The sequence below is a fragment of the Mytilus galloprovincialis genome, chromosome 12 (assembly GCF_965363235.1).
Source record: "Mytilus galloprovincialis chromosome 12, xbMytGall1.hap1.1, whole genome shotgun sequence".
NCBI lineage: Eukaryota > Metazoa > Mollusca > Bivalvia > Mytilida > Mytilidae > Mytilus > Mytilus galloprovincialis.
Window position 1 is genome coordinate 46,797,779 of NC_134849.1, and position 16,392 is coordinate 46,814,170.

The 16,392-nt window shown below is 31.7% G+C and overlaps 1 protein-coding gene across 1 annotated transcript; it reads right to left on the reverse strand.

Moving 5' to 3' along the window:
• Positions 1-1,357: 1,357 nt before the first annotated feature.
• LOC143055379 (uncharacterized) lies at positions 1,358-16,167 on the reverse strand. Its single transcript, XM_076228515.1, has 10 exons — positions 16,045-16,167; positions 15,236-15,433; positions 11,941-12,053; positions 9,983-10,088; positions 8,638-8,739; positions 6,898-7,062; positions 4,544-4,678; positions 3,524-3,562; positions 2,857-2,932; positions 1,358-1,964 (listed from the first exon to the last, which is right to left on the reverse strand). The coding sequence occupies exons 1-10, from the start codon at positions 16,115-16,117 to the stop codon at positions 1,484-1,486; spliced, it is 1,488 nt and encodes a 495-aa protein (XP_076084630.1). The 5' UTR covers positions 16,118-16,167; the 3' UTR covers positions 1,358-1,483.
• Positions 16,168-16,392: the final 225 nt, after the last annotated feature.

The window sequence follows — 16,392 nt, forward strand, 5'->3', positions numbered from 1 at the left end:
GTACATATCAATTCAAAATGATCGAGTCCGGTGTTCATTGTGTTAGAATTGGTAGCACAAAAATACTAAGTAAGATGACAAAGATTATCACAAATTAATTAAGGATTACTTAATATTATTGACATGCCAAGACCTCAATTAAACTGATCATATCTAAAAATCAATAACAATCTCTCTCGTTGTGGGTTATTATCATGCCATCGAACATTGTACGAGAACAATATTTCCATTTTTTCTCAAAAACTAGTTTTAGAATAAATGTGTTTATTTCCTATGCAAATCGTAACTTTTCCAAGGTCTTATTTCGCAATAAGTGTAAGCAATGTCGTATTCATATCGTGTTGCATTTATGTTGACTAATAATAATAAAAAGAAGATGTGGCATGGTTGCCAATGAGACAACTCTCCAAAAAAGACCAAATGACACAGAACGTTACCAACTATAGGTCGCAGTAAGCCTTCAACAATAGACATAGCCCATACCACATAGTAAGCTTTAAGAGGCCCCAAAATGACAAATGTCAAACAATTCAAACGAGAAAACTAACGACCTATTTTATAGAGAGAAAAAATGAACAAAAAACAAATATGTAACACATCAACAAACGACAACCACTGAATTACAGGTGCCTGACGGGACAAGCACATACATACTGAATGTAGCGGGGTCAAACATGTTAGCGGGATCTAAACCCTCCTTTTAACCTGGGACAGTGGTGTAACAGTACAACATAAGAACGAACTATAAAAATCAGTTGAAAAAGGCTAAACTCATCAGCTGGATACAAATAGAAAAACATCTAACAAAAACACAGAGTGGACGTAATAAGTTCATTTTGCTATCAAATATGGCAAATGCTTCTCACATTATCTCGATTAATATACCAATATCATATCAACTTTTTGAAAAGGTACCGAAAAACTATTAATCTTATGAATAAATAGACAGTTGTTGCAAAATATCATTACTATATCATTCCGATTCTTTGATAAAAAAAAAAGTTCTACTTAGTTTCACAATTCAGGAAAAAGTTGTTCAAATCTGTTTGATTGCTTTATTTGTGTGTATAGTTTACAAAGTAAATCGTTTCCTGTTTTTATATATAAGCGAACAGTAACATCAACATGATCAAAGTAAAAAAACTTCTTCTCGTGTATTTTCAATTCGTTTGTTTGATGTGTTTGAGCTTTTGATTTTGCCATTTGATAAGGGACTTTCTATCTTGAATATTCCTTGGAGTTTTTGTTATTTTTATTTTTTATCGTAATTCGATATTCGCCTTATATCAATGTAGATCACACCCATCAAAGAACATGATTTTAACAAATTAAACAATAAAGCTTTAATATATAAATTCAAAAAAAATACAATAGAAGTGCAAGGCTGGAAAATATAAAATGTATTTATATTAGCCAAAGAAAAAGAGAGAAAAGTGAAAGTATCACTTGATCGCAACAATAAGTAAATATAGGCAAATATTTATTATAATCTATCATACATGTCATCATCGTTTTTCCGCTTTGACATGCTATTTGTTGCTGTATTGTAAGTTGGATCAGATTCACACCTCGATGCAATAGTTGTGTCGTATATATTGTGTTCTAATGTGTCGTTTGATGATCGTGGAGTTTTATTCAGTATGTCATATTCGCTTTCGACATCAATTCCATCTTTAGAATCTTCTTCTTGTGTAAATTGTTCTACATTCTTGGTTTTCATTGGAGTCGAATAAACATCATTCGGACGAGAGCAATCTTCTCTGTTATCTTTTTCATTTCTTAAACTTTCATCTGGAACAATTTTGCAAGGTGGTAAACACTGTTCATCGTACAGTTTGTTGTTGTACATTTTACTATTTGTAGAGGATGTCTCCGTGTTATGGTCTTCTTTATAAGTAGGAGATTGTCCATTACTAAATCCAAACAATCTGTCATTTGCCTTTTTTGATAGAGCGTTTTTACACCTGACAAGAACAATATTAACATATATACTATTCGATAGTTTTGTTTTTAATCGACAGTAATATTTAAAGAAAGAGTGAAATTCGTTATTAAAAATATTAAGTTCGAGGTTATACGTACTAGTAAGAATTATCTAAAAACAATTTAACAATCAATCTTCAAACGTTCTATTGATAGTTATGAGAGAGATATGTGTGTCGTAAGTGACAAGAATATTTGGATGGTGATACTTTTTTTTATTTATTAACAAAACTCGATGTATAATGGTTATTATTACTTATTTGTTAATAAAGAAATGATACCGATCAAGTGAGTGTTTACGATTGCTCATACTTCATAGCAATTAAATCAGGCCATTTCTCCAATCATGTCTTTCATAAATAAAATGTCGTTAATTTTGAACGCCAATATGACGTCATTTTTAAGATAGAAGGCGTGTCTGTCATCGTCATTCTGCAGGGTAGTGCCGAAATGATGTTTGTTCCGCAAATACGTAATCTTCTTCTCCATAGCACGTGACGATCTTAGTTTTCCAAATATTTTGTGTAGTATAAGATCAAATGTTTTCACCCGTTCGCTCAAAATTAAAACCCGGTGACGCTCGGTCTAAAAGATAACGGGAATTGTGGTTAAGCCGATTTTAATATATCCGTCCTCATTTGTGAAACAGATTTTCCATAACGGTTAAGCAACTCGTAATTGTGTTGCCGTAAAGTGTTTGGAAAGATGATTTCAACTTCACCATTTGGATTTCTTGGTACACTAGCTTCCTTGTAAGCAGCAACCCTCTTTCAGAGAACACTGTCGGGTTCAGAAATTTTCATGAGGGAGATATTTGGTTGATTATATAAAGAAATCACTAACGCATTACTTTTTTTCATACACGAAACGTACCTGAATTTATAAACTATAATCAAAACAATGACGACAATCAGTACTGTGGTGCCTATGACTCCTCCTATGATTATACCTGTACAATAAGTATATCAGAAATTATAGTATGTATCAATGACGAGTTTATATTATACATAAATCAGCGATGAACAATACCGACAGTATTTTAATGAGAATAAGGTGTACAGTTGACATTTTAAACTATCGTTTTGTAACCTATAAATTCGAAATGAATATTGTGAGAATAAAAAGAAAGTTTCTGAATAAGTTTAAATCGTGAGCAGTAAATTGGCCAACATAAAATTAATCAAATTAGGCAAAGACATCAATATCTGTAAAATCAATTTCGATTTTGTAGAACAATATATTGATTTAAAACAAGCAACATCAAACTTCTTTCATATGGTTAAACAAGTGACAATGGATTGTTAAATTTTTGCCAACCTCCCATTACATTGTTTTCTATCTTGATTACAAACTGTGTTGAAAAGAAATTGAAATTTTATATCATAAGAAACTGTTGTTTGACTCTAACCTCGTTTTAGTATGTAATTTATTAATTGACATGGCAATTTTTATTATTCTTGAAGTGAAAAATTACTGAAATGATACTGAAATGCGCATGAAATATACATGAAGTGAGAAAAAGAATGTGTATAGAAGTTACCAGTATGAGGTGTTACAGCCTGATCCAAATAGTCTGTATCTAGCAAAAAGATAGATAATAAGGGATTTTATAAATAAGACATGTTTAAAAAGCTTTGATATCTTAATAATATTGATTTGAAAATGCATCATATTTAAAATATAATAGGTTAAAGATTTTCATGTACATTAACACCATATTACCACCTGTTGATTAATTAGATGATTTGGTTTCTATAAAATGTATCGATACTGAATGTATATGTTACAGACAAAAATATTTTACTGTTGGTTGAACGATCTTGGCCTTTGTATAATTTGTTCATATTTTTTAATCATATTCTTTATATATATTCTACATAAGAAAATTTCTGTACCAAATTGGGAAAATGATGCTCTATAGGTTTGAACTATCGATTTTGCCATTTGATATGGGACTATCCGTTTTGAATTTTTTTCGGAGTTCAGTATTTTTGTGGTTTTACTTTTTATGTGTGTCATGTATATTGAGGAGAAAGCTTTTTCCAAAATATTTTACAAACTATCTTTTGTGTCTGAAATTTTTATAGCTGTGCTTTGATGTATTTATATTTGGTTGAAGCATATTGCTAGAATACGCTATGAATAAAACAGGGTATACAGAAGAGGTTAGAATGTATGACTGTTTTAATCTAATTTTTTTAATAAGGTAGCAGATATCTTAAGTATGAAACAACAGCTGTTCATTTGGTAATACCAAAATATTAAAAACAGAATCAGGAATGTTTGTCATATACAAGTTATAGTAGAAAATATAAAACCCGACGTGAACAAATTTCGCTCAGAAAAATGTATTCTGTGTTATTTTTTTCGTATGTTCATTTAGCACGTACATTATGCTATTTTAGCCTGCAAGAGAAAAATCCTCCTTATCAATGTCTTCACTTATCATAAATGCTTGGCTAATTTTAACTTTTATGAAAGACTTCGTGTTTATATTTAATGCATTATCATTTATCTTTGTGCTTTCAATTCTTAGTTCGTTTGATAAATATGTACTCACTTTTAGCAAATGCACAAAAAAATCCATCAGTCATAGATTTGCAAGTGGTATTAACATGCATTGGATGCACTTTTTGTTTGTTATAACAGTGGTAATATGTGCATTCCGAAACATCCTTTTCGTTGTAAATTTCATCTTTAAACGGTAAATGTACAAAGTAAAACCACAATAGGTAAACTTTATTATAAAGTAAATTAGATATTGTTCAAAATTGATTTCTTTATACTAAAAAGAATTAATAAAAACACATTGCGTTCATCTTTGAGCTTTTTGTCTGTATATAAAATATTTTTTTAATAAAATGATAAAAATGGTTCGTATTTATATTTACAAATCTTTAATTTCAAGTGCCATATGTGGAGCAGGATCTACCTACCTTTCCGGAGCACCTGAGATCATCTCCACTTTTTGGTGGGATTCGTGTTGCTTATTCTTTAGTTTGATATGTTGTGTCATGTGTAATACTGTTTGTCTGTTTGTCTTTTTCATATTTAGTCATGACGTTGTCAGTTTATTTTCGATTTATGAGTTTAACTGTCCCTCTGGTATCTATCGTCCCTCTTTGAAAGCTTTGCTTACAAGAATATGAAAACTATCCGTTCTTGTTTCTGTTCTAGTTATTATGCAGTAGCCTTATTTAATACATATATCAAATAAATGAGGGTTTTCGGTCAGGAACCTTTGTATATATACAGATCATAACATGACATTTTTCAAATCATACCACTTATCAGCCCTAGGTCATGATATCAGCCCGTGAGCCGGTAGTCTCGATGGATGATTTTGACCATGGGCTGCTGATAAGGGGTCTGGTATGGAAAATGTCATGTTATGTTCTTTTTATCATTTACTTCAACAGAAGACTTACAAACAAAAACCATTTTTAAAACTTGATGCTTTTGTTGTAATATTTGTTTTGCATTTTTTAATAATTTTCCTGATTCCTAATATTATTTTTGTATCCAACTTTGTTATGTTTTACACAAATAAACGTACCAGTGAGGTTTATTTTACGGAAATTGCCGAATGACGTCGAAATGTCATCCGACAAAGTTACAGAAAAGCATGCGATAATAACCGGAAGCAGTTGATAACAAAAGTCATATCACGCGGCTACGACATTTCTTCAAATTTAATGAATAAATATATGTATAAATAATTTTATCATGGGGTTCAATTATACCATTATTTTCTATAAGTATTAGATAAAACCTGCTATCTGTAAAGGGTTATCTATTGACATTATAGAGGCAGACTTAAGATAACACACGATCTGTATGTACTCACTTGATTGGCATAGGTGGTCAAGTTTAGAATTTGAAAGTGTATTTACTAGAAATTGGAAACCTCATTTTGTAAAAATCCAGCGGTACATAATCTTTATTGTTGGAAGTTCATCGTCTGATTTTTTTTAGACCAATTTGTAACACTTGTTTTCTCGATAAAAAAAAGGTGGCAATGACTTATTGTCCGAAAATGATGAAAACGATAGTCATGTTAGGACGTAGCTGTAAATAGATATTGGAAGATGTGGTATGAGTGCCAATGAGACAACTTTCCATTGAATTCACAATTTATACAGTAAACCATTATACATTGTAGGTCCAGGTACGGTATTCAAAATTTAGAGTAAATGATTAAATTTATTTATATTATATTGATTTATCGAATGTTGTGCAACTAAATCCACCCAAGAATTAGATTTCTGCTCATTTTTTCAAATGCACAACTTATGCTATAAGTCCTCATTGTGAAATTTAAATAAAAAACAGCGATAACAGCTCTGCTTCTGTGCTTTTGCTATATTCAGTAAAACTAAAACTTGTTTTATATGCAATTGGTCACCTAAGAACTTTTAAAGATGTTTTAAGTGTGTGTTGTGTAATGTGCATAGAGGTTAATAATTTTTCACACAGGGTATCGGAATTAACATATCCATTCCAACCAGTTCATGACAATAATAATTGATCGTGATAGTCAATAACGGTACATATCAACACTGTAATATATTGGTTACCATAATTTAAATAGTAGCTACTTAGTATTCGTGCGCCTTCTCGAATGAACTTGGGTCGCTCAGATTGTCCATCCTTTTTAACTGTGTTTTTGATAGCTGGTGGTAACCTAACATAAGTTTTATTCATCCCACTAAGTAATGTTTACCGATTGAAGTTCGTGTTATGAAAGAAGTATATGGTTAGAAAAAAATAAGTTTTACGTTATAACGAAAATATGGTCAATATATTTATAGTTTCAAATAAGAAATCAAAAGGTCATTTAAAGCTGGAGACACACTATATAAAGTTCAGACAAAGTTCAAAGACTCCCTTTGTATTATAAATTTGAATACTTACGGCCTATTATCTCAGTCCGAATGGTCAATTTTTGAATAGGTAACCATATACCTCCTCTATAGCCTACATCGTAATGCATTTTGCAGGTAGTGTTTAGATTTTCTAGGACAATATTTCTGCATTTTTCTTGGAACATGTTCCAGTATAAACTGCTTGTACTATCACCTGTATATATAAAACAAATACCGGATCATTCATGATTGTTGAATTTCTTGTGATGTTAAAATACCATTAGATCATTCTGAGTAAAATGAACAGATCTCATTCTAAATCAGGAGTAAATATGTTTACACTGTAGTAGAATTAACATTGTCACTTTTACAACCAATTAGCATATACATTTCTTTTGCACTAGATAATATGAATCATTGAAAAGGGACATATGAATACAATTCGAAATTCATTAAGTATGTTTCTATTTAACCCGCCTCCGCTGGGAACTCGCGTATAACTTTCTACTTTTTGCATTATAATACATTACACAGATATATCGGTTAGATCCCAGTTTATTCATATACAACTCTAGATTTAATAGTTAAGTTGACCGAGTTTTCAAGAGCGCTAAATCGAGTTTTCTATGTCTAAAACGTTTGGTAGAGTGGTGTTCTATGACATTTACCAAATGTTCTGTGGCGATTGACCAAGCGTTCTATAGCGTTTGAACAAGTCTTCTATGGTGTGTGGTCAAGTGTTTACGGCGTCTGGCCAAGTACTTATGACATTTTATCTAGTTTTCCAATGCGTTTTAACAGAGTTTTCAAAATCGTTTGATAGCGTGTTCCTTGATGTTTGAAAAAGTTTTCTATAACGTTTGAACCTGTGTTCTATTGCGTTTTGCCAAGTGTTCAATGACATTTTACGAAGTTTTCTATGTCGTTTGATCATGTGTTTTATGGCGTTTGACTGAGTTTTCTATGTCCTTTAAGCATGTGTTTAATTGCGTTTGACCGAGTTTTCTCTGTCGTTTGACCATGAGTTTTGACTTGAGGTGACGGCAATAGGTTTATAACAGTTTTTAATGTTAATCCCGTTTATAAAACAGTATAAGCGAGTGTAAAAATTGGTTCGTACATTTTTGAAAAGAGTAAAAATATACACGAAAATTCATTTTTGGTCTTTTGCTTGTATTACATATATACACTCGGACGAAAAGTAGGAACCATCAATTTTACTTTTTGGAATATTCCTTACAGTGTAACCATTCTCCAAACGAAAGTGTCTTCCCTAAAATTGTAAACATAAGGTTCCTTACAGATACAAGTAGACCAATCTTTCGAGATGACAGCGCTTAATTGTTGTTCTATAGTAGTTGGATTGTAAGATATTTTATTCGAAGTCAATTGACAATATAGCATTGACACCAGACATATCTGTTCGACTTTATTGGGCAAAATTGTGTTTTTTTTTACCAAAACGAATTCATAATCGATATTTACTCTCATTTTGATTTTACATTTATTATAAGTGAAAATGGTCCCTTAAATATTTTTCTTGCTTTCTCCTGTTATAAAAATAAGCATAAAATTTGAAAAATGTATGGTTCAGTCTTATAACTTGGTAAAGGTACTGTTCGTGACTAAGGTTTTCACCAAATAACTGCATGCTCTGTAAATTAATCTTTAACATTCGTTTAAAAATCTATTGGGGTTTAACTTTTTTCCCGAGTGTATATAGTTAAAGAAAAAGACCTCTTCCAGATAAACACAATATTAATGCTATAAACATTTACTAGTTATTTACCACAAAATGCAACCCGTTTGTCCTTGCAAGAAGATGGAAAAGTCTGGTTTTGTTCACAATCAAAATAGGCACAACTATCTTTGGACTGGTTCAACGCCACAACTAAAAGTAAATTAGTATTCAACTTTAAAACAAAATATTCAAAAGATAAATCATGATGTAAATGTACACCACCGATACAAAAGGCAATATGTGTCCAATATGCATTATGGTATTGCTTGCACCCAATAGTCAAGCAATTCTGTCGTTCAAATAATTAACTTGTTTTAATGGCATCACATGTTTCAATTAACCAACTTAAATTATATTTGCACTAAACAAAACAAAAAAGTGTCTTCTTTATTTATAGTTCAACGCAATCGGCAATCTGATCGACTCAATTTCAAAAATGTTCCTCATTATCATTAATCTCGAAACGTTAAATGTTTTATTTTTTATTTATCTATTTCGTTATTTGTTATTTCAGCGTTTCTTTTTGTTGTTACTTGGGATTATTATGTTCGCTACTTCCAGATTCCCAACATTTCGTGTCGAGCTACATATGGTGTGGATGATTTATCACTACCAATAGTTTGATGTAGCCGTCGTGAGATTTGGAAGCTATAACTGCTTTCCTAAAAGAAGTATGGTTGAAATTTTGATTAAATAATGCCAATAACGCTAATGAAGTATACTTCGTGAAACGGGAAGCCTGACAAAATCCCATACGACTCAAATTCTCGAGACAAAACCCTCCCAATTTATGATTACCAAATTTGAAAAATAGTGTAGTAGCAATTTTGTCTCGTAATCATAGCAATAAATTTGAATTGCTTGAATTGATTCACATTTGGTCATTCCCAAGCCTTTAAAATAAATCACAAAAAGGCATGACATTTTGCTAATTGTTTCCATCTACGTTCTTTTTTTGTTCTCCGAGTAATTTGTTTCATACACACCACAACTCCTTTTTTTTTCGAATACATTAGGTTTTGAATAAACAAGAATGTTATAAATTGTATCGCTGTGTTCCATGTGAAAGTCATAATTCCAATCTAATTAAAATCAAATCCTTTAATTTTAATTAGATTGTCATTATTCGGACATTTAGTTCAAAACCTTTAGCAATAGGAACTTTTGCATGTGAAAGATTATCCCTATGTGTAGGATCATGCGGTTTAAAACGATCATTGCATGATCAAATCAAATTTGGAAACGGTAAGACAAAACGATTTTTTTTTAAATAAATGCTGTTGAATTGCCTGAATTAAAAACAATGCAATGATCCTTTACTTTTTATGTCAAATTAAAAACAGGTGATACATAGTTTATAAAGTCATGAAAATTCTATGTAAGTAAAACATACCTTCGTATGAGAAGTATGCCTTCTTTAACTTAATAAATTCACTGCAGTTGTGACTTTCGTGTAGTGTCATCAGTGCATTGTTGTGTAAGCAAACACATTTCTGGTCCTATAAATGTACGAATATGTGTATGCTGATATAAATTACTTCTAAATATCAAAGATTACATAAAAAATTATAAATTTCTTACAATAAATAATGATTCTACCACTGAATCGAGTGTGATACGATATTTATTCACTTGAAACAGTTGAATATTCAAATTTAAAACGCGAGTCTCGCCAAGCATTTTAAATATTTAAAATTTAATTGTCGAGATTTAGTGGTGGAATCTGTTTCTCTGATGATTTTCTAACAATATGCCGGAAAAGTTATTACTTCTTTTTGAATGATCTGCAAAAAGATGAATTCTTTCTATGTGACGTCATCAGGCATGGTCGCTTTTTTCATGCCGTCACTATAGGAAATTCAGAAAGAAGCAAGGAAATTCGACGTCATAATCTGATTTTAGCCTATGAAGAACTGAGATCAAACGAACCACACGTTAATTAAATGTCTTTACACAATGGGTGCAGAAAGGGTTAAATTGTCGAAGAATTAGAGTTATTAGTTTATATTCAAAATGATTAGAAATGCAATATTGGTAGTCAGGATATAACGTTTGCTAATATTAACTGGTACATGACGGGTGTTTCTGAATTAGATCCTATTCGCCCCTTTCGAGAAAAAATTATTTTAGAAATAGATAAAACACATCACAATTGATAGCATCGATACAAGGTGACCTCGACACTCCGTTTAAGGTCAGATTGTCTACTGCATGAAATGTGTCATTTGTGCTTGCAGTCTTATTAACTATTATTATTAACTAATGTGATATACCTGACTTAGGTTTCGGGACTAAAGACAAGAATATATATTGTAAATAAAACGAAGAGCTTTCAACATGTTCAATTTATGATTCATTTACTTTGGATTCAAACGTCAAAAGAGGCTGATACATGTAATCATCACAACAATCATGGTTAAGACAATACAGTTCCTGAAAATACGGATTCAACATAGATATATATATATATATATAAAACACTAAACCGAATAAGATATTTATATGAACACATTTTCATATCAGGCTTGTCAAATTGAGAATGAGACAAAGAAACAAAAAAACAACAAAAAACAGTCCACTAATGGGTTTTTAGCACAGCGATGAAATCCCGCACTCCTAAACTAGCTTACATATAAGGATAAGAAGATGTGGTCTGATTGCCAATGAGACAACTCTCAACAAGAAACCAAATGACACAAAAATTAACAAATAGATAATCGTACGGCTATCAACACTGAGTAAAATTCAAATCGCATAGTCAGCTATAAAAAGCCCGAAATGGCAAATGTAAAACAATTCAAACAAGACAATTTAAGGCCTGATATAGGTACACAATGATATAAGAAAACGAATATAATACACAGTAACAAATGACAATTACTGAATCACAGGCTCCTGGCTTGAAACCGGCACACACAGACTAAGGCGGGATGAACCTAGTTTGAAGGCGTGCAAAGCCTCACCACCTTACCTGGGATCGTGATTTAATACTACAACATAAGGAGAAACTATTAATATCATTTGAAAAGGGCTTAATTCATCAGATCAGTTCAAAGAAAAATACATCTAATTTAAACACAGAGTGGACGTGACAGGGTCATAACTCATAAAAACAATCATGCGTCTAAGACTAAACTATTGATGAGTAGAATTTAAACAGGGGTATACTACTGTTGCCTTTATCTAACATTCAATGTATTTAGTGTATGCAGACGTCATAGGCAGTCAGCGAAAAAACACATGGCGTTGTGCAATGTATATATTGACCAAAACCTTTCATTCAATTTCTTCAAACTTGGACGGCAAGGGAAATAGGATAGAAATGTATCGTGTTTTAATTTTATAACTTACTCTAAGTCTGTAGGCAAAACGATGGAGGCTAATATTCTGTTTTCTGCATAGTGCAAAACACTCTGACAATGATAGCCAGGAAACATCTGTTGTCCTTGTAATGTTGTAGCAACCTATAAGAACATACAAAGTATTAACACGAATACCAACTTAAAAAGAAAATTAAAAAGGAGACGTCCTAAAAAACTGACAACACCAAACGTCAGACTTGATTAACCAATGAATATTCTGCCTTTTCCAAAGAATATTTTGTCAAATATTTAAAGTTTTATAAATGATTATGGATGGCTGTTAGACACCTTTTGAAAAATGAAGTGCAAATGTAAAACGAGTAAAAATATTAATGGAATGATTATGATTCGATATGCTGAGCCGGATTATTAACGTGTTAGTTCCTACAGTAAGACATATCACCATACACTAACTCATTATTCTGTTTTCTAATGTCTTTTCACTAAAGAACAGTAACATATAAATAAGAAGATAAGTTATGATAGACAATAAGACCGCTCCCCATCAGAGACCTTACGACAAAGACGTTTATAACTTAGGGTCACCGTGAGGCAAAACCAATACGCATAGTCATTATACCATATATCGGATTATTTATGCTGGTAAAAAATTTCTCGATTTTCATTAAATGAGGTATACGGAATAGTTTGACGGTTATTATTTTGGCGGATTCATAACTTTTATTCATACCTTATCACGAACACTTTTAAATTGGCGGAATTTATTTTGACGATTTTGTTCTATCCGCGAAAATAAGGGAAAATTTACACCTCGCGACAATAACCCGCTATGCGTTAATTGGCCTTGAAATACCAAATGTAAAACAATTCAAACGTAAAAACTAAAGGCATTTTTTAAGTAATTGAATAATGAACTCAATACGAATATGATATACAGCAAAAAACGACAACCACTGAATTACAGGCTAATGATTTGGGACAGGTAAATACAGATTATGGCATGGGAAATCATGTTTGTAGGGTCTAAACCTAACCTGGGTCAGTTGTGTAACAGTACAACATATGAACAAACTACTAGTATAACCATCAGTTGAAAAGGGCTGAACTCATCAGATCGATAAAAAGAGAAAAACAAGTTAAAAGACACAGACCGGATATGGCAGTGTAATAACACATCCCACCAACAGACAGGCATTAAGTACAGATCTGAGAGTATTTGTAGTTACTGATAGCTCAGCCTTGTTCAAAGTCAATAACAACTAATAAAAAAATCATGTATCGAATACTTTAATATATATCAGCACGCATCAAACAACCAATGGATTAAGTGTAAGGACATCATCAACAGTCATAAAAAAAACATGCCCTTGTGAAATACTAAAATACAGGAATCGACATATTTTAGAACCGTGAATGTGCATATTATATCAACTGAGTTTGTCTCTCATGGTATTTGGAGGCCGTCTAAAACTTCCTCGTGCTTGCTATAAATGCTCCTTTCATTTTTGGGGCGGGATCAATAAACCGTTATTTATACATCAAAACTCTACTGGTTATCAGCATTTCAGATACACCAAAGCAGGTAAATGTACTTCATATCTGAGAAAGAGATAATATGTGCGCTCAATTGAAAAATGAATGTTAAGATCCCCGAAGGACGATGAGATTTGAACGACTCTTTGTGAGGAGGTCTCTTAATGTCAACATTAAATCAATCTTTGTTTTTATGTTCGAATTTAGTAAAGGTTTTAAGTAATTTATGATAAAGAGATTCCTGACTTATTCCCAGTAATCAGTATATTACGCTCAGTGATATCCAAAACGTCACTACAGACACGGGCATAGCAAAAATTACCTTTTTCCTATACTAAGGACAAATAACTTATAGTTTTTTATAGTATGATAATGGCATTAATTTATGTAAATTGTATATTTTCCGTAATACCGGGTAGATATGAAACTTTATAAATTCTTCTTTATTATTGCATGCCTTTCCGTAACGTTATCGCATGTCAACTCGACGTCACTCGTCGAATTCCGGAAAATACACCTGTACTGAAAAAAGAATGATACAATAAAATGCATTTTTTCAGAAATTTTAAAAATAGTTTTTGTTTGTATTTTTTTTACTGCAGAGTATGTGATAAAAAGATTTGAACTTGTACTTGAGATCCACTTAAAAGGATCATTATATCAAATATTATTTTTCTACATTGTTCAAGCATATGATAAAAAAGATCATAACATGACTTTTCTCATATTAGATGTATTATCAGCCCTAATTTAATATCAGACCTCGAGCATTGGGTAATCTCCTGGGTAACTATTGTATGTCCCTACTATAGATTGGTAGTTGTATATCAGAATCGTGTCTTTCTTTGCTGTTTATGGTGTTGTTCTATGAAATAATTACTGCAGACGGTTTTTCGCTTTTAAGGGCATCCGATGCAGTTTCAAGGGAGTTACCTCTCTTTGCTTGACGTTAAACGTTTCGAATTCCCACAAAGCGTCACTTTTTGCGGGACGTTATGCGTGTAATTTTCCGTAATAAGAACGATATTTTGTATAATCAATGCTCATGTTTTCTGTTTCTCACGCATGCTAACTTCTACACCATTTATGTATGCTTATCCTTTAAGGAATTATTGGGGTATAAAACCACTAATTCATATAGCCTCATTGCTTTCTATGTTAAATTCTGCCATTTCAACCATTTATGGCTACTTTGTCCCGAATTAAAATAAAGTGCCAGTTATTTCATGTAAAACTGTACCTGTGCTGAAAAAGTCGACATACCATTAATCGCATATTAGAGCGTATTGGTTCCCGGAAGTTTATATTATAAAAACAGGAACTTTTGATCTGACCAACAACCTTAATGTGCTCTCCTATAAAAATTTCATATACATCTTTATTATTCAAATAAATCTTCCACCAAGGATTCTACAGTGATCCCAAGCCCTCTAGCTTTCATTTGATACCGAAACTACCCAAATATTCCCCCTATTATACAAAGAAACAGCTATATATGCATAGGAACTTTTTTTTGTTTAAAATATGCACTACTTTCTTGTATGTTCTTTCAGACCGGGCCTGAGATAGTGGTTTTATACCTATAAAGACTGTATGTTGACCTCGATAAGTAATTGTTATGGCATTGGGTTACTGTCCAATTTCAGGTTTCTTTATCTAAAATGTATATTTCAAACCTGTTATTGCTTTTTAAAGGTATGACCATCGTCTAATCAGATGACTTTTAATAATTAAACACTGTACATTTAGATATTTTAACATGCTTTAAATTAAATGTAAACTACAAATACCTTCCCTGGATATCCAGTATGACTTTGTGTACTCTCCTGTCCAAAATGTTGAGCCTTTAGCCGAATCAACGTCACCTTCAATTTTATCACATGTTAATGTGCTTTCCTTATATGTTGCTAATCTACCTCCTGCATGCTGACATTTTGTCTGGGCTTCAAACCAAGTACTTGGTTGTCGAAAATACTTTACATGGACTGCTGGAAACATCAATAAAAGAAATCACAATAATAAGTAGTAAATAACAGTAAGTTCTGCAATAATAAATGCATCTATGTATGTTTACAAATCGACCATTCAAATAAAAGAGTAATTAAAATACAGTTTAAAAATCATTGTTCTACACGAATATTTCTTCTGTAACGTTCTTCTAATTAATCTTCGAATTTGTTTCTTAAATTTACAATTTTCTGAATCGTTTGTTATTACCTGCGTCGTCGAATGCAAAGCATGCATGCGTAGATTAGTAATCGCCGGTTAGGCCTTGAGAAGGAAACTTTTGGACAGACCTGCAAACAAGACTAGCACGTTGATTTTTTCTGTGGGTAACTTGAACTAATAAAATAAAAATAAAAATTCAAATCGAAAGTCAAAACTTGTACTTAATTTGTTTCCTTAATTCTGGATTTTCGTCAAAAAATGTCAATTAGATGGATAGAAAAACAGTTAGTATTTTTTTATGTGAGTATTTTAGAAAAGTTCTAACTTCTAAGTCCGGATATTCCCTGAGAGTTCTTTAACCGAAAAAGTGTTTAAATATTGTCTAACTATTTGCAAATGTAACTTTCAAAATATATTTGTATTAACTTACCACTGGCATTATTGATGATCATGGGAAAGACATGGAACAAAATATATAACAATACAAATCCTACATTATTCATAACTGAAAATTGTTTTCATTCTCAACACAAATATTTTATAGATAACTTTAAACGTATAGAAAACATTACATTAATCTAACATCGATCCGATGTGTGAGTATGATAAGTGAACAAGGAAGTTTTAACAAATACAGATTCAATAAGTTTGAACTTACAATATGATCCCACTGATGGAATGCCTACTATTAGATACTAAAGCATTAAACAAGTACATGTTTCCTGGTATATTCTTTAAATTTTAGATTTGTCTTTGTTATTTTATTTTTGTTGCATTT